Below are 20,298 nucleotides of genomic sequence, written 5' to 3' on the forward strand. Positions count from 1 at the left end.
TCTCTTCCCCATACCGAGAATTTTTAATATGCAAATAAATTTATCAACATAATCATAGGCTAGGTTCTGATTTGGATATAATCTACTAAGTATACATGCCTTCATTTTTATTATTGCTTATGTCATTCTCTTCACTTTTATTAAAGTGTGGTGTTGTGAGAAAGATTTTCCCAGTTTGAGCAAACATTTATCTGTTGCTTTTTTTTTTTTTTTTTTTTTTTTGAGTCGTTTCCAGGTTTGGGCTGCCATGTGCTTGAGGGTTAGAAACGCATGTGTGGTAGTTTGCATGAAAATGGCTCCCATAGACTCTTATGGAGTGTCACCATTGGAGATATAGCCTTGTTGGAGGAGGTGTGGCCTCTTTGGAGGAAGTGTGTCACTGGGGGGCGGGGGCAGGAGGACTTTGAGGTTTCAGAAGCTCAAACCAGGCCTAGTGGCTCACTGTCTCTTCCTGCTGCCTGCAGACCCAGAAGTAGAGCTCTCAGCTCCTCTCCAGCACCATGTCTGCCTGCGTGTCGCCATGCTTCCCGCCATGATGATGATGGACTAACCCTCTGAACTGTACACCAGCCCCAATTAAATATTTTCCTTTATAAGAGTTGCTGTGGTCATGGTGTCTCTTCACAGCAATGGAATTCTAGGACAGTTTGTATTACAATTTCTGCGTGAGTATAATTTTGATTGGGCGAGTGTCTCAGCTCCGGAGGGAAAGGTATCCTGACTAATTGGGAAGCCAGGCTATAACTAGAGCCGCAATAGGACAGCTCAGCCCTAAAAGGAGAGGTATCCTGACTTGTCAGGAAGTCAGGTGATACCTGAAGCTGGGGGAATGGTCTCCTCGCAGGATAAAGCATTCCTGCTCCTCTCTTAGGAGAGTGCCCTTACAGCTGAGCTTTGCTTTGCCCCCCTCCCCCGCCTTAAGGGGGCTTCCCAGCAGAGCTCTGCTTCTTCTCTCTGCCCAAGACATTGCTTCTTCAGCTTCATGCTGCTAAAGGGGAAACCCCTGCAGAAATGGAGCAATCTCCTCTGGCTCAGGTGAAAGGTTATTAGTTTTGTGCTCAGCCTTGCTCAGTCCCCTAAAGGACGTCTCAGCAAGGTTTTTCTTGTCTTCTGGTCTTTTCTGCTCTGCTCTGCCACGCTCAACACCGCCCCCCCCCCCACCACCACCACCACTAAAGGGAATGTCCCAGCAACATTTTTTCTGCTCAGTCCCCTAAGGGATGTGTCAGCAAGGTTCTTCTGTTTTGCTCCACCTTGCTCAGCCCCCACTAAGAGAATGTCTCAGCTACGTTTTGTTTGTTTGTTTGTTTGTTTTTGTTTGTTTGTTTTTTCTGCTCAGTCCCCTAAGGTTGTCTCAGCAAGGTTCTGTTCTGTGCCAGGAAATGAAGATCTTCATCCAATACTCTTTTGAGAAAGAGACTTATTTGGGAAGGAGGAGTCCAAGAAAGTGGCTGCCTCTGCCAGGGTGGGAAAGAACAGCTAACAGCTGAACAGGCAGGGGTGGAATTTCTCCAGGGAGAAGACTTTCTGCTCAGGGATTGGTTAGTTTCGGTGGTCAGCAGCAGAGATGGCCCTGATTTCAGGGCCAAACTATGTTTCTCTCACTGAATCTGATTCTAGGGACAAAGTGTGTTTCTTTGGCACTGGTTTCAGGGACAGGGCATGTTTCTTAAGTTCTGGGTTCAAGGCTAAAGTGTTTCTTTCTTTCACTGGCTCAGGTCTCAGATCCAGGGTGGGTTTCTTTGACCTGCTCTGCTTTCAGGGCCAGGGCGGGCTTTTTTCACTAGCTCTGATGGGTTTTTTTTTAGCTGGACCCCTTACCCTATAGGGGATAAATACCCAAGAGGTATTTACTGATTCTGTAGGTCTTCCAAAGTAGCAAAATTCCAAATAAAGCAAGGAAATTCAAACATAAAGACCATGCCAAAAACATCAGCAACTGCTGCACTCAGATAAGAGAAGTTTGGCAGCTCCGTGAGACGGTTGGAAGCTGATTCGAGAAAGAGAAGGTTGGTGATGGCCCCCAAGTCTGCCCTTGAGGACAACCCCAGCAAAGGTAAGCAGCCTGATTGGATGCAAATATTTGTGCCCCAAGACATGCTGACATCTGCATGTGGCACACACCATGACATACAGGCAGCCTTCAGTCTTAGGAGCTAAAATCACGTGAGCAGAGGCCAGCCGCCTCACAGAGCCACAACAGGATGAAATGTCAATATGTAATATACAAATATAGGGTACATTCACCAGTTCTAATTATATCATTTCCCCTTCTTTGGGGGCCATAAGCCCTGCTAAGTTAGAAATTAAATCAGAAGTGAAAGTGGAGAAATCTGAACATGGAGAGAGAATTTGAATATTTTATGCCCATGTCTATGCATCATCTGCATAGTATCCTCATGTGTATATGAAGGAGTTGCTTACATATGCCATGGGCTGACTCTAAATAAACCATCTGCTATATGCTTTGGTAGTATAGCTATCATGATGAATAGCCTTAATCATATGTTTGAAAATCACCGTATGTTCCCATGGCTAAATCTGGATACCAGAACTTAGTTATTCTTGAAATGGATTAATAATTCCTTAATATGCGATTATAAAGTGAAACTGCCAACAGTGAGAGACAGAAAGGAAAGTGTATCTTAGGGCTTTATTCCAAACTACTCTCAAATCATTCAAGCATTCTAAGTGGAATAAAGATAGATTTCCCTCTAGAAAGATAATGTGTATGGCTGAGGTGGGGCGGGGGAGATAATTCACCTGGAAGCAGCATGCTTATTTAGGAGAACTCTGTGTCGTTCGATGCCGAAACGTCTATAGACCGTGAGCTAGAGAACAGGAAGAAAGGCTGGAGTGCCGGGGATACCTGAGACCGAGGTAAAATACGGTTCTGCATGGGGGCTTCTGGTTTCATTAGGTGGATCACTGGATGTGGAAGCTGATGGTTTTTAGATGACTGGGCAGCTGACGACAGGGGGTGACAGTCTCGGGACACCGAGATTCATCCAGGGACTGAGAGATCTGATAAATGAAAGATGTGTTGAATTCCAGATGTGTCTGAGGAGATTAGATGGCAAAAGGGTATGGAAATGCTTGCTTGAGCTGAAATATAGAGGTTTATGGCCACATAAAGAGGAGCTTTAGGGGAAAAAAATGAGGAAATAAGATTACCCCAGAGAAATATGTAGGAAGAAAAAATTCCAAAGTGAAGACTGCAGGGGAAATGGAACTAAGATTACGATGACTAAGGAGTGAAACATAGAAATCACAGTGATTGTTAAAAATAAAATACAGTTCTAGAGGGGGAAGACTGAGCAAATGCGTCTTAGCATCCACAGACTCAAGAGGAGTAAGGAGAAGCAAGTGTGTTAGTGCTGGCATTGGTGAAGGAAGAATGTCCCAACGTACGTGCCAGGAAACCATTCCACTGCAAAAGATTTCTCAGGAGGGATATCCGTCAAAGCCAGGAAGACACGGGTCACATAGAAAAGAGGTTTGCACCAGAAAACCAACAACAAACCTTGACAAAGTTTCAGGCCCCACAGAGCTAAGACTGGAAATCCCTGGGGGAGAGACTGCCCCTCAGAGCTACACAGCTTAGGTTGGTGTTTGTCTGAGTTAAGTTTTCTGTTGCTGTGATACAACATGATGACCAAAAGCAATTTGGGTTTGGAAGGGTTTATATCACGCCAGGTAACAGCCCATCACTGAGGGAAGTCAGGGCAGGAACTCAAACAGGAGCTGATTCAGAAGCCATGGAGGGGTGCTGCTTACTGGCTTGCTCCCTATAGCTTGCTCAGCCTGCCTTCTTACAGCACCCAGGAAGACCAGCCCAGGGGTGGCACCATCCACAGTGGACTGGGCACTCATGCATCAATTATCAATCAAGAAAATGGATCACAGGCTAGCCCACAGGCCAATTTAGTGGAGACATTTTCTCAATTGAGGTTCCCTCTTCCAAAATGACTTGAGTTTGTGTCAAGTTGACATAAAATGAGCCAGCCCAACACTACTAACTTCCTGAATAATTGGGTGGATGCCACCCCTCAGAAGGCCGTGTACCTTGTTCAAAACTGAGGCAGCCACTAAAGCGCTCGGACTTTGATGTGGCTTCATCTTTCCATACGTCCCCATGAGGCAGAAATTTTCCTTTGTGGAAGATGTAAGGGTGCATCTTTCTATCAATAAAAAGACCTTTGCTAGAAGCTGGAAGAATCACCATGCCAGGGCTTAGGAAGAAAAGGGAGAGATATGCAGATGGAAGAGGTAGCCAAAATTTTCTTGTAGGCCAAAAGAATGCAACTTAGAAGGGAAAAACGTCTGCTAGCAGTAAAGGTAGAAAAGAAGGAAGTGTCAGAAAATAATGTAAAAAGAAACTTCAATCAATCTTAGAAGATATAATTATTAAATTCATAGATTGAAGGGTTTTTTTAATTACAAAGGCAAAGATATTATACAAAAAGATATGAGAAGGTGGTAAGAGTGGCCACCCAAAGTTATAAATTGTTCTCTGAGGTCTACAGAATGCAGTAAGGAAGGAAAGACGTCACTAATTGCAGTGTAGTTTGCATGTGCCAATACATTGTCCTGTGCTGTGTAGAGGGGCAGCTTGAACTGTATAGTAAGAGGGTTGAATGTGTATTCAAGAATGTTCTGGGAATAGTACATGCAGTGACTGTGATACACAAGGAACATAGACTCGCCAAAGGCAGGAGAAGAGGAGACAGGAATGTGAGAGCAGATTGATCTTCAAAGGAGAAGAGACATACCTCTCCCTCCATCTCTGCATATTCCTGGTAGTAAACAGAGAAATAGAACGCCGATGCAGAGGTATGCTAGTGAATAGCCAACTTCATTCCCCCCACGTAAGTAAATAATGAGACTAAGAGAGTCTTGAAGATGAATAGTTATAAATCAATTTTATATCTTGCCTATGTAATTTCTCACTTGGATAAATAAGGATAGAGACTTGGTTTTCTTTAAGCTCTGGTAAATGGCCACACACCCATGAGTTTGTGAACAGGACAAACTAGACTCAGTGGGTTATTATTTTTATAGACATGAAGGTGTTAGGGAGGTGGGGTGGATATGGGAGGAGTTGGGGGTGGTATTGGGAGGTGAATATGATCCAAATATACTGTACAAAATTTTCCAAGAATTAATAAACACTAGATATGTAGGTAGGTAGATGGATAAATGGATGGATGGATGGATAGATAGATAGATAGATAGATAGATAGATAGATAGATAGATGATAGGTAGATACAAAAATAAATCATCAAAATGTGTAAGAAAGTAAGAGAAATTCTCAACAGTGAAAAGTGAAGGCATAGAAGCCAAAATATAAATAGCCATTTAATTTTGTGATGGTTTTAGAGACCCTGCCCATTATATTTTCTTATAGAGTTATGAACATACAGGCAAAGTCAGATAATTTGTACATTTAAAGTATACATTTCAATTAGCTTTGACCTACATGTAACAGTCTGAAATCACAATCAAATGAAGATACCCATCACTTCAAAAATGTCCTCAAACTTTTTATAATCCATCTCAAGCTCCAAGATCTATGTAACCAATCACTAACTAGTCTAGTCTACGCTAGTACAGATAAATGTGTATGCTTTATTTTTTAAATACAGATATAATCATAATGAATATATTATGTTATTTTCTTGTATAGCATTAAGTATTTTAAGATTCCTTTATGTTTTATGTATCAAAATATTTTTCCTACTTATGGATAAGTAGCATTCCATTGTATGGATATACTACAATCTGTTTATCCACTCATATATTTATAGATATTTATGTGTGCCACTTTTACTATTATAAATAATGTTATATGGAAGTGTCATGCATCGTCTTTGTATTGCAATATGCTTTCTTTCCCATTAGATAAATACTGAAGAGTAGAGAAGGCTGAATCATAAGATCAACATATGTGTAACTTCATGAGAAACTTCCAAATTATTTTCCCAAAATGCTATGTCCATGACTCACAGTTGTTTGGAATTTTAGCCGGGTGGCGGTGGTGCACGCCTTTAATCCCAGCACTCAGGAGGCAGAGGTAGGTGGATCTCTGTGAGTTGAGGCCAGCCTGGTCTACACAGCGAGTTCTAGGACAGCCAGAGCTGTTACAGAGAAACCTTGTCTCAAAAACCCAAAACAACAACAACAAAGAAACAAACAAAAAAATCACTTGTTATTTAATTGTCTAGTGTGTACGTGAACAAATGTGCCACAAACACGGAGAGGGCCACACGAATAGTGATGGCCTCACACGTGGCCTGTGAGCGTCTATTCTGTCCTCCTTGTGAACCTGCCGTCATCAGGTTTTGTGGCAAGCACTTATACCTGATAAGCCATCTCACTGCCCTGATTTTCCCTTTTTTTAACTTTAATGATGCTAAATGTTGAAATAATATCCTATTGTACTCTAATTTCACATTCGTGTAGTGATGGTAGAAGGAGGGAAACCACCTCCCACAAGTTGCCCCCTGACCTCTACCCATATACCGTGGCATGCACATGTGCCTGCGTACACACAATAAATAAATGCAATTTTTAAAATATACAAATAAATGAAACAGAGAGAGGTTGATCTGTCCTACAGCCAGTGGCATGCTGGGAAATATACAGCTGTCTCCACAGGGACAAAAGGAACACAATGTGTTTATCAGTTTCAGTAAAGAAGAATGGATTGCAAGCCACTGGTTGATATTTGTAGAACTGGAAAAAGGAAATTCCAACACAAAGGCGGTGCAATCACCTTCATCTCAAGGACAAAGATAAGATTACCATAAGATAATTAAGAATCGTTACATCTTGAGTGTTGATTTTCACTTATCTCAACAATTTAAGTCAGTTTCACTGACGTGTGCAAGTTTGGAAACTTTGATGATCCATTTCACTGTGCCGGTGTGCAATGCTCACAACACACCAATGCCAAGGGACTTGGTAAGCAGCAGAGGTGGAGGAAGTCAGTGTGGCCTGAGTTATATCAAGTTTGATGAATGGTAGTCACATCAAATTAGCCTTTGACTTTAGAATAGTAGCAGCCCTGGACTTTTTCCTATATTTCCTGCATGTATGTCTGTATGTCTGTGCATCATGTGGCCTGGCGCCCATGGAGGCCAGAGAAGTGCATCAGAATCCCTGGAACTGGAGTTACAGACAGTTGTGAGCGGCCATGTGGGTGCTGGGAATCGAACCTGGTCCTCTGGAAGAGCAGCCAGTGCTCTTAACTACTGAGCCATCTCTCCAGCTCCTTTGAACAGAAAGCTTGGCACAGCTTAGCATTTATGAAGAAGAGAAGCAGTAGCTAAGCAGCAACTGGGTTTGTTCGCTCGTAACTACGTGTCTGAGGTGGAGAGGTTAGAGGGAGACAAAAGAATCCTATCTAGTGAGGAAATGGGGGTGGGAGACCCTGAGCAGCTGGGGTGCAGTGGGGTCTCCTCTGACAGCTTCGAGTGTCGGGTCCTAGTCTGCTCAGTACAGGGTGATCATTTCTGCAGACACAAGTAGAGGCAGATAAAATGTAATAGAACTGAAAATGCAGAGAAGACACCAGACATAGGTTCATCCGTTCAGGCATAGGTGATTTATTATTAGTTCATGGTTTCAAGTGCTCGGTCATCTTTGCAGAAGTAGGAGAGAGGCTGTGGGTTTGGAGTTGTTTGGTTTTTTGTTTTTTGTTTTTTCCTCTTCTTTCTTCCTCTTCTTTCTTCCTCTCCTTTCTTTCTTTCTTTCTTTCTTTCTTTCTTTCTTTCTTTCTTTCTTTCTTTCTTTCTTTCTTTCTTTCTTTCTTTCTTCCTTCTTACTTTCTTCTTCTTCTTCTTCTTCTTCTTCTTCTTCTTTTTCTTCTTCTCCTTCTTCTTCTTCCTCTTCTTCATTTAAAGGCCAGTTTCTCGTGGTCTTTCCAGAGTGCCTTCTTTTAGGAAGCAACATTTGGATTGGCCGGATTGGCCAGAATGGTGCTGTGGGAGAAGCCAGATCACAAACAGTGAGCCAGTGGTGCTAATTTCTTTTGCAGTTAACCTATTTCTAGCTCAAATGATTTTAAGGACACAGATAATTGAGGGGGAGAGATTAATAACAGATTAATTTAAGAAAAAAAATTACCTGGTACCTCAACAGCAAATGCACTGAATTGTATAATACAATTGACTTCTGAAGACACTCTACATGTTCAGTCACAGGAACTGAGTTAATAAGAAAGCACCTTGTACCTTCATCCAGTAACTGATGGAAGTAGATGCAGAGAGATCCACAGCCAAGCACTGGGCCAAGCTCCAGGAGTCAAGTTGTAGAGGAAGGTCAAGATCATGATGGGGAAACCCACAGAGACAGCTGATCTGAACCAATGGGAGCTCACAGACTCTAGACTGACAGTTAGGGAGCCTGCATGGGACAGAACTAGGACCTCTGCATGTGGGTGATAGTTGTGTAGCTTGGTCTGTTCGTGGACCCCCTAACAGTGGGACCAGGATCTGTCCCTGGCACAGGAGCTGGCTTTTTGGAACTCATTCCCTATGGTGAGATGCCTTGCTCAGCCTTGATGCAGGGGAGAGGAGCTTGGTCCTGCCTCAACCTGAGGTGCCATGCTTTGTTGACTCCCATGGGAGTTCTTACCCTTTCTGGGGAGTGGATGGGGGTAGGGAACAGGAGGAGAGGAGAGAGGGGAAACTGTGGTTGGTATATAAAATAAATTTTAAAAAATTTAATAAAATAAAATAAGGGGAAAAGCACCTTGTACTTTATATTTTCAGACACAATTTTAATTAAAAGAAAAAGAAGAGAACTAGTAATTCTATGTGGTTTTTATTCTTTTACATTAGATTAAATACCACTCTGTATACATGTGCCTGTGTCCATATACAGGTGTAGCCATCCATATGCAGAAAGGTTTTAATGCATATAATGACTGATGTGCCAGGATAACAGTAATACTTTCATTTTGCAGACCTGTACACAACACACTGTTTCCATCCAGTGTTTACGCTAAGGCTCCCCTGGTTTGTGAACACTGCTTTTACTTCACAGTGCCGATGCTAAGGTTCAGACGGATTTGTGTAACACTCGACTTTTGGAAATATGCCTTTTCCAACTCCATGCTGGCTTTTTTGTTGTCCTAATGGTGTGCTTCCATGGCTAGAAATTCTTGCTTGTCACGAAGCCACCGAGTTTCTTTTGTGGTTAACACATTTTGTATCTTTCTACTTGTAATGAAGACATCTCTCATGTTTTCTTCTAGACGTTTTCTTCCCTACATTTATATCTAGAGTGCATCTGGTGGACATTTTGCCGGCTAGGTCTCTGAAGATGTGATCTCTGTGTGTGCATGTATATGTGTGTTTGAGGTAATGCTAAAAACTTTCCAATACAATTATCGTTTCAAAACACATTGAAACAATCATGCTTTTTCTATTGTACTGAATTATCTCCTTTACTATATAGAACAACCGAATATAACAAGGTCCATGATCTTATTTTTTTAATTATTTTTTACTGATAATTTACACAATATGTTCTGATCATAATTTCCCCTCCACCATCTCCTCCCCACCTCCCTACCCATGCAACTCCATGTCTTCTTTCCCTCTCTCTTTAGGTAAAGAGAGAGAGATTTAAAAAAAAAAAAAACAGAATAAAACAAAAGAAAAAGCGCAACACACACAAAACAATAAAAAAAAAATCACAAAATCGGAAACCACAGTATATAAGCAAAAGACCAGTAAGGTAAAAACAAAACTGCCCCGCAAAAGCAATATAAAGCAAAAAAAAAAGAAAAGAAAAAACTGTTTTTATATTTGTGGCACAGTGGCTGCACCTGACCCTATTGCTGCTGCCTCGGCTGCTGACTGCGTCTCCCAGCCACCACCTAGCTGCTGAAGCTGCGGGGGGGGGGGGGGGGGGGGGGGGGGGGGGGGGGGGGCGGGGCTTCGTGCTAGCACCTTCAGTAAACAGTCCTGGCCAAGCTGGACATCTATGTCAAGCAGAACTAAATCAGCTCTTTATTTCTCCCCTTGCCCAAGTAGAGAAACAAATTCAAGACGTAGGCATTGGTGAGGACTTCCTCGATAGAACTCCATGCACTCTAAGACTAGAGCCAACAGTCTACAATGGGGACTTCAAGAAATGAAGGTTTTGCCCGGGCGGTGGTGGCGCACGCCTTTAATCCCAGCACTCGGGAGGCAGAGCCAGGCGGATCTTTGTGAGTTCGAGGCCAGCCTGGTCTACAGAGAGAGATCCAGGAAAGGCACAAAGCTACACAGAGAAACCCTGTCTCATGAAAAAAAAAATAAAAAAGTAAGTTTCTGTCCAGCAGAGGAAACAGCTCATCTAATCAAGACAGCCTGCAGAACAGCAGGAAATCTTTACCAACTAAACAATGGACAGAGGAAATTTTTTCCATAATTCGTATTTTTTTCTTAAAGCAATGAAAGTAAATACATTCTTTTCCATTTCAAGACTTTCTGACCGGCGTGGCAGCATGTATCTGTAATCCTAGTACCCACGGGGCAATAGGATGGAGTTATCATGAACTCATGACCAGCTGGAGCCACAAAATTGTTATTTGATTATGATAACGCTCTTGACATGGGGTTCAGCATCTTAAGGAATGTTTAAGTGTGGTATATGGTGTTGTTTATCACGAGGCTGTGCTGTTATATGACTCTAGAATGTGTTACTCTTGAATGTGGGAGGCTTTATTCCTATTGACTAGTAATGCTCCCATTTGCTCCTCTCCCTGAAATCACTACCACATTCTCAAGCTGAGGTCACTTCATTGATAAGAGCCTTCCGGACCGATGGGATACCTCACAGGATAGGCACGTCTCTGAAGATTATGCTGTTGAGCATGTTTCCATACACCTGCTGGCCATCTGCCTGTTTTCTTTGCTTGAAGGTGTGTGGAAGACTTCAGTCCTCATTTTTAACTTGAGTCCTTAAAGCACTAGTTATCAAGTTGGCAGCATGCCTTGTCTTTGTTTGCTGTGGATGCCTGGTTGAGGTTTCAGCGAAAGTTCTACTGAAGTAATTGATTGACTTGCTTTGACAATCAAGTTATTCGCGCCATTAGCAGGAGCATTGCTTCGGTGCTGCGCGATTGAGGTGTTTGCTATTTTTCTAATGAATAACTTATTCTAGTGCTTGATCTCCAAAACTGTTTTTCATCGTCTTTTCGCTCTCATTTCCTTTCCTACACTGAGGATCTTTTAATTCAATGTTGTGCCGGCTCCTTCTTTTGCAGTCAGCACTTTCAATTCTAAAGGTATGATCATTCTGCCAGACGTGCAGACCGTGGCACAGGACTGCAAGAGCCACGGAGAAGGAAGGGAATGGGACAAGAAAGCATGGGGGCAAGAAACCACCTCCAAGTGGCTGCTCAGTGGCCTCCCTACTCTAGCTAGACGCCCACCTCCCATTCGGCATGATCTCCGTGTCATCATATTGTGCATGCACCAGGGAGTAACTCCACCAATAAGGTCTGGGTTCTTAAGATCCAATCAAAGCCCAGATTCTGGAAAGGAAGCCTTTGATATGTGAAGAGAAGGGGGCAATTTATATTCATACTTCATCAGATGTCCAGTTGAGACAGTGTTGAGAGAGAAGTCTTCAACAATAATCGCTTGCAATAACAAAGGAGGATCCCAAATAAAGCCTAAGAATATGCACTAAGAAAAAGAAAACGAAACATGCAGAGAACAGGATAAAACGAACTGATAAGGCCCGGAGGTGGTGGTGCAAGCCTTTAATCCCAGCACTCGGGAGGCAGAGCCAGGTGGATCTCTGTGAGTTTGAGGCCAGCCAGGGCTACCAAGTGAGTTCCAGGAAAGGCGCAAAGCTACACAGAGAAACCCTGTCTTGAAAAACCAAAACAAAACCTGAACTGATAAACATCACAGCAGACTAAATCAAACACAGAGCAGCAACAACAACAACAACAACAAAGCATACATACATCAGGAAAGCAAAGAATTGGTTCTTTGACAAAGTAAATGAAGTGAATAAACTATCTAGACTAAGAATAAAGGAATAAGACTCAAGTGAAATCATAAGGGTAGGTGCTACCCACAAAGGCAAGTCATGGAACCAGCCTAGATGCCCACTGACAGATCAATGGATACCGAAACTGTGGTATAAACAGGACACTCGTGAGGAGGTAGCAGAATCAGGATTTGAGGTTGGGCTCCACTGGCTAGGTAGTTAGTTTGAGGCTAGCCTGGAATACATGAAAACCTGACTTTTAAAAAAGGAAAGGAAAGCAAGAAGTGATTTAATGCTTTATTTAACCACAGAGAAGAGTAAGATGGAGAGCATTTGACAAGGCCAGCGTCATTCCGGTCCCTCCATTAGTTTCTTTTCTGGTGTCTATGGTAAAACACCACAACATAAGCAACTTTGGGAAGGTATCTTTAGCACACAGTTCTAAGTTCCAGTCCATCATTAGAGCAAAGTCAAGGCAGCAGAAACTTGAGGCACATTTAATCATGTCCACAGCCAAAGGCAGAGAGAGAGAGAATGTATGCACTCTTGTTCTCAGCTCTTTCTGTACTCTTAGACAGATCAAGATCTCCTGACAGGGAATGGTACCCTTCACCACAGTGGGTGCATCTTCCAACATCAATTAACATAATCAAGATAATCCTCCCCAAGCATGCCCATCAGCCAACCTGATCTAAATAATCCTTGTTGTGACTCCCTAACAATTAAAATCATCATCAGGATCTTATTGCCTCATCCTGCCAAGGTATGTGCCACCATAGCTGACAAAGAGAGATTTTAAATTGCAGATTTCAGATTTTGAGTAGATATACGATAATTGTTGATTGTTTTCACTATTTCATCCCGTGGGCCTAGAGACAGACATGTTTGGGGAAGGGCATGTATTTTGTCCAAATATTTTGATTTACTGACTTTAAGTACTTCTAATGTCCAGAAAATAGAAATAAAACCATTTTACATTAATAATTCATATCATTTCTCTTTTGATTTGAGTTATGTAATAATTTGTGTAAATTATATGAACTTTTCAAAGAATCATCTTTTGTCTTTGTTTACTCCTTCAGTTATTTTTCCTATATGGATTTGTTTCTAATCTTCTTTCCATCCAGTGTCTTTGAGTACAATTAGCTTGTCTTTTTCTATGTTGTTAGGGTTTTCAGTAAGTACACATGCTTTATATAGTAATTTCATCTGAATTAAATATTCTTCATAAATGGAAGTTTGTTATGACTCAAGAAGTTGTAAAGATTAAGAATTAAGATTCAGGAAGCAAACAACTTACAAGTCTTAGGAAGTCCCTAAAACTTACTGGACACAAAGACTCCTCCCTCCCCAAGGTTATATGAACAATAAGGACTGCTGAGGAGAGAGACTACCCAATTTAAGGATCTGCCTGCAAGTCGTACATAGAGAAAAACCCAGGGTTACAACTTTCATTAGTCATGACCAATGTTGAAGTGAGCTTTTGGTGATACAACGAGCTAGCTGTCTTTGAGTCATTTCTCATCCTGTGACTGAACTTTTCATCCATATTCCTTTAAGTCACCCCAATAAACCCATCATTTCACCAAGTCAGGCATCTGTAGTATCACTACTTTGGTCTGTCATTGGTTCCTTATGTGGGGTGAGCACACATGTAATCATGTCTCCCTCAATCCCCCAAAAATGTGTCACACAAAATATACTTCCTTATAATTCAAATAAAGACATTTCTAATTTTTGTACACTGTAAAACAGACTTTTAACAACAGGATGACAATGATAACTGTCAGTACATAATCATACATCTCTCCCAATTCTCCCAGCTCAGCTCATTGATGTCAAGCTTTACTGAATAAACTGTCATGCTATGTGACTTCATGCTACAATGGTGAAGAACTTAAAATAATCATAGGGTCTGCATTGAACAGTTTCCCCTCATATATCCTGTCTATTGTTTTGTAGGGGGAATTTTTATAACTGATAGCCTGGGGGATGCCTAATTCATGCAGTTGATTTGTTTCTTCATAATCTGATATCTAAGTCTACTTTCCTAGATGGATTAAGAGAACAAAACCAATAACAACTCCAAGGTCAATCTTGCTAACACTCAGTTCTTTGAGATAATCTCAGACTATATGTGTAAAGGACATCTTTATCAGACATCTTTTTATGTGACAGTAAAATGTCATCAGAATATAGATCCTCCTTCCCTCTGCTAATAAATGTTTTCCTCTACCCACAATTGGTAGTCTCATGTATGCTACCACAGAAGTCCAACCCTCATTCTTCTGGACAAATCAAGGGGAGAGACCAGGCTATCATGCAACCACATTTCATTGCTTACTATTATGAGATAATCTGTGATAACTGTACAGAATATCATAAAGAAATGTGTGGACTATAAACCAGCCATTTTCAGCAGCCCTAAAAGCTAATAACTACAGAGTGGTTAACATATAGTTGCACACTTACCTTACTCCAGTGGTGGTCAACTTGGTGTTATTCCTACTGTCCTCTGATGAAGATCTATAGAATTGATAAAGTCCATTTCAAACTGGAGAAAACTAAAGCCTTAAACATTAAACACAGAAATGGCTGTCCAAGGAAACAGCATGATTCATATCCATGAAATGCCATTTTCCAGTGTGCACAGTCACTGTCACTGCATGATTCTTCTCACATTAAACTAGTTCAAGTATTTACACTGTAAATCCACACCTCTACATTCAGAAAGATCATAGGGCTACCTATGATCTCCCCAAGTTGGATTAAGGCAAAATAATTAGCAACATGCAAAAAAAAAAAATCAATTAAACCAAAACATAGTAGCCCATAAATAAAGCTTTGATGTTTTTGTGAATCTGCCAAGATAAGTATGAATTTCAGAAAACCTCCAACAATCAAATAATAAATATTAAACACTTTTGAGAATTTTTGGTTTTTGTGTCTATTTAAGCAGTATTTTGGATTTAAAAATTGATGTGAAATCACTTTTACTTTAGACATTAACCATGTTTATGTAGAGAAATGTGTGTTTCAACCAACTCACAAATGATATTGCACAACAAACAGCAAGCGTTTCTTAAATGTTTCTGAAAGACAATGTGTGTGTGCGTGCACGTGCGTGCGTGCGTGCGTGCGTGCATGCATGCGTGCGTGCGTGTGTGTGCGCATGCGCGTGAGTGCGTGCATGCGTGTGTGTGTGTGTGTGTGTGTGTGTGTGTGTGTGTGTGTGTGTGTACCTGTTCACGTATGGGTACATGTGTGTGGTCATGTCTTCTTTACTCATGCTGCAACTTTTGGGGGCTCAGGGGGGCAGACACAGAATCTCTGAACTCTCTGAACCTGGAATTTATTAATGCAGCCAGACTGTCTGGGCAGCACCCCAGACTTCCTCCTGTATCTGCCTCCCAGGTTGGGATGACAAGTACATGCCACAACACTCAGGTTTGTACGTGGGAGCTAAGCATCCAAACTCAGGTTTGCCTGGTTTCATGGTAAACATTTTTCTTACTGAACTGTCTCCCCAGCCCAGCAGTAAGCATTTCTAGATACTACTTAATGATCACTTTTACTCTGTTTATTAAATATACTTATAGTTCTAAAAAAGCTGGTAAATTTTCTTTTTCTTTTTAAATATGTTTTTTTTCCTTATCATGAAAAATCCTTAGGTTGAATCTTCCTATCAATTCTCGAAAGGTAAAACCAGAGAAAAATATTATGGCAAAATACCATGAAATACACATGAGATTGTCAACATAATGGTAACTATTTCTGTAACTGGTTCCACATAATAGGGTGGTTTCACTTATTAAATTTATGTTCCTAAAGATTTGGGATACACTGGAAAGCCTTCTTTATTCCATGGTTATAGAGTTAACCAAAAATAACCACCAGTGTACACAGGTTACATCATTTGATCAGGATATAGTTTTGCAAAACTTGTAATGTAAAACCAAGTTTTCTGAAACTAACTGTCAACATGCTGTCTCCTCTCTCTCAGTCTGATACTATTAAGTATTTGGCCCATTGCTGTGTGAGAAAGCAACATAGGTGTTTAGGATAATAAATGTGGATTTTGTTATTTTGGCATTGCAGTTCTTCATGATGTAAGCCTACCTATGGACACATGACTAGTTGACAGGGCCAGTGAACGAAGAGGCTAGATTTGCCTCTAAGATGCCGATGGCAGCACTCCCTTCTTCGTGCTGGCACTAAACTGTGATTGTTAGTAATGGGAAGGCACATGGGAATCAACCCAGTGTGCACGGTGTTGCTGTGCCTCTCTTCATGTCACCTTGCCTATAATCGTATCTTAAATAAAAACCAATAGTTTTGTCTTGACCCATTTAGCATAATAGTAGATATATGTGCATATCTGATACATACCTGCTGCTGTCACTTCCTTCTCTGTAACATAGCTGCCTCAGTTTACTTTGCTTTATAATTATAGCTGTAATAATGATAACTGCAGGTAGCGATATATAGAAAATGAGCTGAAGCCGCTGTTTTGGAGGAAAACCAGAAGATGGTTGCATGAGGCTTCTACCTACAATGGAAAACACTAGTTTTAAATTATGTCTGAGATTTTATTAACCGAATGGAAAAATGGAAAAGACAGCATTACCAGAATTATTCCCCAACATTAAACACCTCATTCAAATATACTATAGTGTAACTGTAAAAAAAAAAAAACATAAAATTGAATCAATGTATATAATTGAAGTGTTAGTTCCTTTTTAAGTTATTTTTCCCTTTTGAGATTATAGTTACACCATTTCCTCATCCTTTTCCTCCCTTCAAGCCCTCCCATATCCTCCTTGCTTTCTTACAAATCCATGCCCACTTCTTTTTTTACTATTATATAAGTGGGTGTATACATATACATATCTATATACAATCTATAAATTATTTTAATCTTTGAGTGCTTGGTAATTTCTTAGATGACAAAACAATTACAAAGATTTATTTAATTCCTTTCTAGTTTATCAACCCACCCTGCCAACATAAGGGACCTTGGCATCTACATAATAGTGTGAAGCAGTTTCACATCTATCAAGGGTGGGAAATCCATCACTATATCTTTGTACATTAACTGCTCATTCTGCTTATCCAAAGATGCCTGACAATTACAGGTTTGGTACTTGGAATAAGATTGTTGTTCTTCTAATGAATAGTTAAGAATATGGATGCAGACTTAGAGAACGTAAGAGTAAAGACTAGAATAGTTGTTAGGGGCAGGCTAGAAAGTGCCTCAGTTGCCATGAAATGGCTGCTGGTGGAATTCCCAAGATTATCAAGACAAATAGTTCTTTTCAAGTATGAGTTCCAGTGGAAGCTGGCTTGCTAGGTCCAGACTTGCTCTCCCCCATGCCTTTCCTTCTCTTCATGGTCTCCCCTTCTGAACTTCAATCCCTCTCCTAGTTCATCACTGTGCTTAAGGATTTAGCTTTGGTTTCACAGGATGACAGTCCCTGAGGAACTCTACCTCTATATGAATCATAATTTAAATGTAGTTCATATTCAATTTAGGCAACATTCATATGCAACTTTGGATTTAGAATTGGTGCTGGAACTGGTGAAGATTTGGAAAACAAAGACAGAATGAATGTATTTACAGATGGAAAGAACATGAATTTTTAGGAGACTTGTGGTTTCATAATGTTATAGATGATATTGACTCTTCCAAAATTCAGGTTTTAAGACTCAACCGCTGATGTAATGGTGTTTTGGCACTGGGACCTTGGAAGATAAATAAAGTTAAACGGGCCTGTATGTAGGAGTCCCAGTAGCCACATGGATTCATGAACTTTCAAGAACTGCAGTTATCCACATAAGGCCTACACAAGACAGAATCAGTCAAAATGTTGCAAGGTAAAAATTTATTTTATGGCCAGGCCAAACTTGCAGTCTCCTTGGAAATAGGGCAGAGAAGTGGCCAAGACTAAAAGCATGGCGTCTTTTTATAGTCAAACTCAAGACTGAAGTATACAGCAAGTGATTACAAAAGCAGAATTTAGTTAGATACTTCTGTGATCATGGGGAAAGTGCCTGCTGTGGGTTTATTGTGAGCCAGTTCTCAGAATGTACCATGAAACATTTTATGGTGAGCCAGTTCTTAGAACATACCATGAAACAATGGAAACAATTTGCAAAGTGTAAATCACAACAATATAGAGAAAGAAAAAGAAAAAAGTTGACCTTTAGCTTGGGACATAATTAGAGAAAAACACCATAGGGAACAATGCAGAAATAAACCAAATTCTACCAATATGTTTAACTAGGAAAGGGAAGAAAATATGGAGTCAGCTGACCCTTAACAATATCTACAGCACATTCTATGGAAACACCAAAGAATACACATTTGGCTCTGAAGTCCATGGAAGCTTTTCTAAAGTAGACTACCTTGTGGGACATAAAAAAAAATCTTTAAAATTTTCAGAAAAATTACAAAAATTTCAAGTATTCCATCTGATCACAATGGGACAAAATTTAAAATCAACAACAGTTAAATATGTACTAATTACACAAACCCATGGAGATTAAACAGCACATTGCTGAATGATGACTACATGTGTCAAACAAGAAATTAAGAAAAAATACAATTTATGGAAATAAACCAAAATGATGATATGATACAACAAAACCTCGGGGACACTTTAAAGCTGCCATTGGGGAAAATTGACAACCCTAAGTTCCTAAATTTAAAAAATCAGAAAGAACACAAATAAATGAATTAATGGGTCAACTCAAGAATTTAGTAAAATAAAAGCAAACCCAACCCAAATCCAACAGATGGTGGGAAATTAAAAAAAAAAATCAGAGCACAGTTTAATAAAATAGAAACAAAGAAAACAATACAAAGAATCGAGGAGTCAGAGGAGCTTTTTTCACAAGACAAACAAGATTGAAGACACTTGGCCCAATTAACATAAGGAAGGAGGGAGAGAGGAAGGACTCAAACGAACAGACTCACAAATGAGCAGGGAAAGATTGTAACAGACACCAAAGAATAAAGGGGATAATTTTTAACCCTATACCCCATTAAATCAGAAATTCTTGAAGAAACTGATTTCTGGATTCCATCCAGTCCACCAAAAGTAAACCAAGAAGATTCAATAACCTAAACAGACCCACAACAAATTAAGAGATTGGAGTGGTAATAAAAAGCTTTCTAGCTTAAAAAAAAAAAAAAAAAAAAAAAAAAAAAAACTAGGCCAGATGGATTCACAGAAGAATTCTACCAGGCTTTGCAAGAAACACTAAAACTAGTACTTTTTAAATTATTCAAGATATAGGATAGGATGCCGAGTCCTTTATGCACATGCCAAGAAATGGTATAGCTGGGTCATACAGAAGATTTAATCTTAGCTTTCATGTATAAAAAAAAATGAAACCATGGACTTTGCAAGTAAATGGATGGAACTAGAAAATATCATATTGAGTGAGGAAACCCAGACCCCGAAACACAAATATTGTATGTTCTCTTTCATCAGAAGCCCCTGGCTCCAAATCTTCAGATGTGAGTATACAGCCTGTCATAACTACAGAAACCAGTAAAGTAAAAGAGAACCATTGCCAGGATGTGGGGTTGGGGGTGGAGAGACATAGAAAAAGGAATAGCGGGATTCAAGTGATCTGATCAGGGAAATGAGAAAGGGGGTTTTTCAGGAAGGGGAGCAGTAAATACAGAAGAAAGTGGGGGGAGAATAAAAGGGAATAGCAGGAAACAAGTGATCTGATGGGGTCGTAGGAAAGGGGGTCTCTAGGGAAGGGAGAGAAACACAAACACAGAAGAAAGAAGGTAAAATAACAACAAGCATGTCTGAAAAATTCACAAGGAATCATACCATGAACTAGTTATCTAAAAATAACCCTAGAGTAAACAATTCTTTATATAAATACCCATATATAGTTTCAGTGAACTTTTTTCAAATGCGCTGATAATGCTCCCAACAAGAGCCAAAAACCACCTAACCAAAAATAAATAAATAAATAAAAATAAAAATAAATCAATGACTGACATGAGAAGCCCTCTTTTGAGTTGTTGGGCAAAGTTTCTAAAGAAGGGAAACAACCAACATCCTACCCAACTCTGATGCCTACAAACCACATCGACAACTGGCATAGCAATGATAACCCTACAGGTGGCACCCAGACCTTGGCGGCAGCCAGCAGCTCTCTAACGGGACTTCAGACCTGCTTGGCAAGAAGGTGATACAACGCCTGATACTGGAAACCTAGCTGACCCCTCAGTGCTAGTGAAGTCCTGGTTACTGGAGGAGAGACTACAACCACTA

At 40.4% G+C, this 20,298-nt stretch overlaps 1 protein-coding gene across 3 annotated transcripts in view; it reads right to left on the reverse strand.

Annotated features, from left to right (window-relative positions):
* The window catches only part of LOC114705758 (disintegrin and metalloproteinase domain-containing protein 5-like), a 67,882-nt gene that overhangs the window by 1,159 nt on the left and 46,425 nt on the right, over positions 1-20,298 (reverse strand). For 2 of the 3 annotated variants that reach the window (XM_037211650.1, XM_037211651.1), the window contains exons 19-20: positions 16,388-16,547; positions 14,471-14,524 (exon numbers count right to left, since the gene is read on the reverse strand). In XM_037211650.1, the coding sequence (XP_037067545.1) occupies positions 14,471-14,524; positions 16,388-16,547 (214 nt within the window). Of the gene's footprint in view, positions 1-7,834; positions 7,984-14,470; positions 14,525-16,387; positions 16,548-20,298 lie in introns of those variants that run through there. The other variant, XM_028887828.2, reaches the window with a different exon arrangement.

Source organism: Peromyscus leucopus, chromosome 17 (genome assembly GCF_004664715.2).
Source record: "Peromyscus leucopus breed LL Stock chromosome 17, UCI_PerLeu_2.1, whole genome shotgun sequence".
Classification (NCBI taxonomy): domain Eukaryota; kingdom Metazoa; phylum Chordata; class Mammalia; order Rodentia; family Cricetidae; genus Peromyscus; species Peromyscus leucopus.